At 40.0% G+C, this 7,571-nt stretch overlaps 2 protein-coding genes and 1 pseudogene across 2 annotated transcripts in view; 2 read left to right on the top strand and 1 right to left on the bottom strand.

Annotated features, from left to right (window-relative positions):
- The window catches only part of LOC144633984 (L-xylulose reductase-like), a 133,913-nt gene that overhangs the window by 41,607 nt on the left and 84,735 nt on the right, over positions 1–7,571 (bottom strand). The gene's annotated exons all lie outside the window — the stretch shown is intronic.
- Positions 1,810–3,591, top strand: LOC144633476 (melatonin receptor type 1B-B-like). Its single transcript, XM_078492336.1, has one exon. The coding sequence runs from the start codon at positions 2,413–2,415 to the stop codon at positions 3,589–3,591; it is 1,179 nt and encodes a 392-aa protein (XP_078348462.1). The 5' UTR covers positions 1,810–2,412.
- LOC144633477 (putative G-protein coupled receptor No18) lies at positions 5,760–7,516 on the top strand (annotated as a pseudogene).

Below are 7,571 nucleotides of genomic sequence, written 5' to 3' on the forward strand. Positions count from 1 at the left end.
TACATTTTACAGTGGAACCCCGATATAACGAGCAGTAGGAGCAGTAAAATTATATCGTTATATCGAAGAATCGTTATATTGAAACTCCCGATATAACGATATGGCCGTAAAATGACCGAAAATATCGTTATATCGGGGTAAACTTAACAAATACTTTTTACTGCATATTAAAGGAGGATAAAGAGGATAAAGTTGATAAAGAGCCTTTGAACATAGTATCATTCTCGTATATCGTCGTACAAAACTATTAACAGAAACGTTAAAGATTACTCGATTACTGTTATGTTATTGCATTAAATTCGATGTTTTGCTCAAATTGTGAATGTGTATACTGATTATATCGTTATATCGGGGAAGATTTTACTTTCGGTCCGCTAAATTCTCATCGTTAAATCGGGAAGATCGAAGATCGTCATATCGGGGTTCAGACCCATACATTGTACTGTAACTTTTGCCGGGACGGATAATATTCATCGTTATATCGGGAATATCGTTATATCAAGGATCGTTATATCGGGATTCCACTGTACTACAGAGAATAGGCCAACTTTCAGACATTGTCAAATATACAAACGCACTTGTCTTTAACGACGCATACCCTATCACTTGGCTGGCTACTCTAGAAGTCTTCCGAGTTTCTACTTGCTGAGGCTTGACCAATCGCGAAAGGTTTTTTGCGCTTTCGATTTCATCTTGAAAGTGCTTCAGCCTGAATTGTTCTCTATTATACATGAAAATTTGAGCGGGTTAAAAATTTGTAGGCCCGGGCCTACGGGCCTATAGGCTAGCTACGCCCCTGAAAGCAATAAAATGATTGCTGTTATTTTAAGCACTGTTCCCAAGGCAACAAATTTTAAGATTTGTTTCAACTGGGTTTCTAATTGGTCAAGAAAATGAAATATACACTAAAATCAACACAGCTGTTAGATTCCAGATTGTAATTGACAGCATCTTCGCTTACAAATGGGTCGCTCTCGGATTCGTTTACCATTTAAGAATAGCTCCGTTAGCTTTGTTTTTCCACTGGCGGCCATGAGACCAGCGGAACATCTGGAATTTTTACTCTAAGAATAAAGTTTTAAAGAAGCTAATGTCGTCCGAACAGCGACAGCGGATTGTAACGCGTTATTCCACACTCCTCCGATTTCCATTGCCGTCGGAAGCCCTACATACAGTCGGTTGGATCCGAACCTTACCGAAATGTTACCGAGTTTGCGCTTAAATGAAACCTTTTCGTTTCGTCCGCTTGTCAAACGGATTGTGAACACTGTTTATATTCATTGATCAAAACAGGCTGTAAATAATTCAGAGTGAAATTAATTAAAGAAGAATAAGACCCCAAGAAAAATAAAAGTTCCGTTCATTAGCCCTTCCGTCGAGCATAATTGTAGATGTGTTTAAAATACGAAAGGTGTTCGCCTCGTTAGCTATATCTGCGCGTTATTTGAAGAAACTTGTCTCCTTGCGTATTTATACTGCAATCTTCGTACCCTTTTTCACAAACAATTTTCCAATACTTTTCAAGGACTCAGATTGTTTTTTCAGGCCTCCAAAATTCACATTAACCCTTTCACTCCCAAGATCTCAATATTATTTCTCCTGACTGTCTTATTTCCAGAACTTTCTAGGACCGGTAGTCTTTTTCCAGGACTTTCCATTCCTGGAAAGTGCCACAATAAAATTCAAGGACTTCCCAGGTTTTCCAGGACCCGTACGAACCCTGAATAAACGAAAGTTTTACACTTCTTATGGGAATATCAAGATAAAAATTATTAAATTATCTGTCTTTCCAGTACGCCCCCCGCGCTCACCTATTTTGTCAAGACATAATGTAGCCTATGGCAGGTTAATGCTTACGAAAAGTACCCACTAACACAGACGAATTAATAAAGAAACTGAAGTCGATAGACAACTATAAATTCGTTCGGTCCGCCACAGAACCGTTTTCCCCATAATAATGAAAACTACTATATATTTTATTTTTTACCGTCAATTTGTAGTGGAACAAAAGTATTCAAACTTGTGTTATCCCTGGTGCTTCCTTCTTGACTATAGTATTTCGATGAAAAAAACAATAAACTTCCTAACGTTTATTTTCATTCAAATTGCCTTTCCGATCAAAAGAAAACAGAAAACAGAAACAGACTTTCAGGTTGCGAGCACGGTTTGCGAAGCCGGCAAACAGGGCAAGATCTCTTATCGTCTTGGTTTTCTGGAACTTTCACAAATGTATTCATGGAAACAGCTAAATTTTCCATCTCTTTTGTTTTCGTTTTCGGAAAAAAGTTCTTAAAAAAGGAAATTTTCTTTGCGCACTAGACAACTTGAAGCAGAACGCTCAGGCAAAGTTGCTGTTTAGCGACGAAAACCAATACATTAGTTTGGATTCGCGGAATTGAACAAAAAACTGACATGTCGTTAAGTCTGTTAACCACGGTCTCAGAGACAACTATCCTCTGTGTCATTTGTTTAGCGGCTTTAATCGGTAACTTGAGTTTATACATCATCGTTTACAAGAACAAAGATCTTCGCACCATCACCAACTTGTACATTCTAAACCTGGCCGCGGCAGACATCATGGTGTCAGTTCTAAGCATTCCATTCACTATGGTGACGGTAATTACAGGGCGCTGGCTGTTCGGTGACACAGCTTGCGTGGCGCTTGGCTTTTTCACGTTTTTATCCTTCATTTCGTCCGTTTTGTCTCTTGGTATGATCGCTATCAACCGCTATTTTTACATCGTCAAATGGAACACTTACACAAAGACCTTCTCGAAGAAGAAAGCCTTGCTCTACGCCGCCGCAGTGTGGGCAGTCTCGATATCTTTGGCTTTACCTCCGCTTTTCGGCTGGGCAGAATATCGCTTCATTCCTGGAAAATCGTACTGTTTTGTTTACTGGCCTTCAAACGTGTACTTTATGTATTTCATGATCACAGTCTGCTTTATTGGGCCTCTAGCCGCGATGGCCTTTTCGTACTACAACATTTTGACATTCACAAGGAATCTAAAAAGACGAATTGCGGTTTCAAGGAATAACCTTACGCCACAACCTCAACAACATCAGCCTCGCACAGCCTATCTTCTCGAGCCTACAGCAAAAAATAATAATCAAAACAATCAAGATAGCGAGCTAGACTGCGACGTGGCTGACAATCAACAGATAAACAAGCAAGGCAAGTCTAAACAGGATTCGGAATCAAAATCGCAGAACTTTCAAGTCACACCGGAAGAAACTAAAATGACAAACACGTTTCTTCTCGTGGTCGCCCTGTTCATCATTTGTTGGGCACCATTTGCTATAACCATGTTCTTTGATGTGTATTATCCAAGCCCCTTGCCTCGCGCGGTGGATATGGCATCGTTGCTTCTCGGTTATCTGAACAGTATATGTAATCCTATTATGTATGGATTGCGCAATTCAGCATTCAAACAGGGATTTCTTGATCTGTACTCGAGATTTGTTCCTGGACGGTTCAGACGCACAAATGTAACACTTCTAGAAACAAGCACAAATGCTCCTCTTGGTGTAGTTGAAGCTGGGATGGTTCTAATGAATATTTCCGTCAAAAGTCGCATTAACATGCTCTAAACTGAACAGAAGCTGGTTTGAAATTAATCAAACTTTGTGCTCCATTCTCGATTAATAATTCGATTTAACGTAATAGAATCGAAAAAAAAAATATATTTAGAACAGTAGTGTTCCGCCGCTCTTTTTTTTTCACGTCTGAAAGTTTAAAAATGACTGAGAACATTTTCAATATGTTTTATTTCACTTGTAAATATTAATTGTAAATGTCAACAATAATTTTAAACGTTTTAGATTTTTGGATTTAGTTTCTTTTTAATATATTGTTTATTTGAGCATTGGTTCTCTGAGAGCATTACACAGACGATCGCTAACGTCTGCGGCGATTGGGTTGATCATGATCGCTTGAATCGCCCGTGTTCTTTCCTTCTAGCTTTTCTTTCCCTTCTTCGCCGTAAAACTGCAATACTGACAAGATAGGACGCCACAAGTTTTGCTCTTTCATTGAAGGTTGTCATTGTGCTGGATCTAATATAACGCTATAATGATTGTTTTTCGTAGGTCTTCGCTCATACCAGGCGATCGGGATGATCATATGAGAACCCCCTGATCGCTTTCATCGCCTACAATCGTCTCAGTAGTTGCAAACAATCGATGCGATAGAAACGATCGGGGCGACCACATGAGAACCAGGCTTTCAATTAGAAACACGTTACACGTTAATTACGAGAACTTAAGTGCTCCTAGACATGTTCCTAGGTGTTACGTGTCTGAATAAAATTGATTTCATTTGATTTGAATTTCGAAACAACGCAACGAGAAAGGAAAAGCTCTGTAGGGTACAAAATGAAAATAAGAATTTAAAATATATGATGACAGGGTTCATACTCAGCTTTACCTAAATTTGATCATTTTTTTGGAAATTCTCAAAAATTATCTTGATTTCGGATACGGTCTTACCATGCTTACCTTTCTTCCTTCACAAAAAAAACACTCTGCCAAATTTATTTTGTACAATCAACATAATTTTCCATGACTTCTATGGCCCACACTTAAATATCATATTTTTCCAGGCCTGGAAAAAAAATTCTTCAATTCCATCACTTTCCAGGTTCTCCATGACCCATACGAACACTGTGTTGAACTAAACATTTTGATTAAATAAAGCGTTACGTTTTCTCCCCTTCATATCAGTCTTGCAACGAAAGCAAGATGAACCAATACCCTTGTATGTATTTCCTCGCAAAGGCGGCGGAGCAGTGGGGGAGGATCAGAGGGCTGTAGCCCCCCAAACAAAAAATGGTGGGGGGGGGGGGATCAGCCCCCCATATTTCAGTGCCGAAAGTATCGCTAGCGCAGCATACAATTGGTTTGTCAAGACACAAATCGTTTTATCAGGATCGTCCTTGGCGGGATATTATGCTGTTGGACTTTCAACGAAACTTATTTCCCCAAAACGCTACTAGGAGATCAGAGGTCTGCAATCTGTAAAGATTGTATTTGACATTGCTTGTGACATCAGCGACTGCAAAGCGTACATTTTCTGCCCTCCGACATCTAAAGGACAGCCAAAAAAGCACCCTGAAGCAGGATCGTCTGAACTGCCTAGTTATACATCGTCCCAAATCGATTGCGGACACAACGGACACTGTTAAAGACATTTTGGAAAATTTGAGTAGGTGGATGCGCCCCCACCGGGGGGGGGGGGGGGGATATGCACTTGGCTTGGAGTACGGTGGGCCCCCACGTTTCAAAACGCTCCGCCGCCTCTGCGGCTCGAGTAATGTGAACAGCCTTTGCTAATACTTCAACATAAGCAAGAACTGGAAAACCGTTCTGTTTTAATTTTACAGTACTCAAACAGGCGGTCGTGATGTTTCCAGTGAAATAAAATAGGGATGGAAAGTACCAAAAAGGATTTTTCAAAAAGAAACCAGATGTTTCGGGCAATAGCCTTTCTGCGGTGGTAAATGTGAAGAAGGGCTATTGCCCAAAACGTCGGTTTTTTTTTTTTTTTTTTTTTTTAAAAAAAAAAACCTTTTTGGAACCTTCAATCCCTATTTTATTTCAGTTGCAATTTTCTAGTGCCACGCAGTATGAAGAACGTCCAGCACGTTTATAGAGAATTGTGCACTTCTGGAATAAAACAACTGCGTTATTTACGTAGGCCACCTTCCTGTTAAGTGCTCGCCTATTTTTTCAGGACATAATGTTGCCTAAAGCAGGTGATTGCTTACAAAACGTACGTACCCACTAATAGAGATGAATTAAGGAAAGCGAAGTCGATAGCCAACTATAAATTCGTTCGCGCCGGTTTTAACTCGCAAGCCCCAATTCTCTGCCCCAATTGCAAGAGCCGTTTGCCCTGTTATATTGAAAACTTATATACATTTTATTTTTTTACCGTCAATTTGTAGTGGAACAAAAGTATTCAATCCTAATTATACCCATTGTTTCCTTCTTGAATATAGTCTTTCGACTGAGCAAACAACGGACTTCCTATCGTTATTTTTATTCAAATTGCCTTTCCGATGGAAAGAAAACAGAAACAGACTCTCAAAATAGTAAGTAGGTTGCAGGTAAGGTTTGCGAAAACGGCAGTCGGGGAGAGATCTATTATCTTTTTCGTTTGCTGGAACTTTCACAAATATAGTCATACAAACAGCAAAATTTTATACCCCTTTGTTTTCGTTTCGGAAACAATTTCTTAAAAAAGGAAATTTTCTTTGCGTACTAGACAACTTGAACACTCCGACAACATTAAGCTGTTTAGCGACAAAACCAATACATTAGTTTGGATTCGCGGAATTGAACGAAGTTCTGACATGTCATTAAGTCTGTTAGCCACGGTCTCAGAGACAACTATCCTCTGTGTCATTTGCTTGGCGGCTTTAATCGGGAATTTAAGCTTATACATAATCGTATACAAGAGCAGAGATCTTCGCACCATCACCAACTTGTACATTCTAAACCTGGCCGCGGCAGACATCATGGTGTCAGTTCTAAGCATTCCATTTACTGTGGTGACGGTCATTACACGGCGCTGGATGTTCGGTGACACAGCTTGCATTGCGCTCGGCTTTTTTACAATTTTATCTTTTATTGCGTCCGTTTTATCTCTTGGTATGATCGCTATCAACCGGTATTTTTACATCGTCAAATGGAACACTTACAGAAAGACCTTCTCGAAGAAAAAGCCTTGCTCTACGCCGCCGCAGTGTGGGCAGTCTCGATATCTTTGGCTTTACCTCCGCTTTTCGGCTGGGCAGAATACCGCTTCATTCCTGGAAAATCGTACTGCTTTGTTTACTGGCCTTCAAACGTGTACTTCATGTATTTCATGATCACAGTCTGCTTTTTCGGGCCTCTAGCCGCAATGGCCTTTTCGTATTACAACATTTTGACATTCACAAAGAATCTGAAAAGAAGAATTGCGGTTTCAAGGAATAACCTCACGCCACAACCTCAACGCTACCAATTTCGCGAGCCTACAGAAGAAAATGATCCTCAAAACAATCAAGATAGCAAACTAGACCACGACATGGCTGACAATCCACAGATGAACAGGCAAGGCGAGTCTAAACAGGATTTAGAAACAAATTCGCAGAACTTTCAAGTCACACCGGAAGAAACTAAAATGACAAACACGTTTCTTCTCGTGGTCGCCCTGTTCATCATTTGTTGGGCACCATTTGCTATAACCATGTTCTTTGATGTGTATTATCCAAGCCCCTTGCCTCGCGCGGTGGATATGGCATCGTTGCTACTCGGTTATCTGAACAGTATATGTAATCCTATTATGTATGGATTGCGCAATTCAGCATTCAAGCAGGGATTTCTTGATCTGTACTCGAGATTTGTTCCTGGACGGTTCAGACGCACAAATGTAACACTTCTAGAAACAAGCACAAATGCTCCTCTTGGTGTAGTTGAAGCTGGGTTAGTTATGATGAATATTTCCGTCAAAAGTCGTGTTGATGTGCTCTAAAATGAACAGAAGCTGACTTGGATGTAATCTAACTTTGTGCTTTTTTCTCCATTAA

This window comes from Oculina patagonica, chromosome 12 (genome assembly GCF_052425735.1).
Source record: "Oculina patagonica isolate OP01 chromosome 12, crgOcupat, whole genome shotgun sequence".
NCBI lineage: Eukaryota > Metazoa > Cnidaria > Anthozoa > Scleractinia > Oculinidae > Oculina > Oculina patagonica.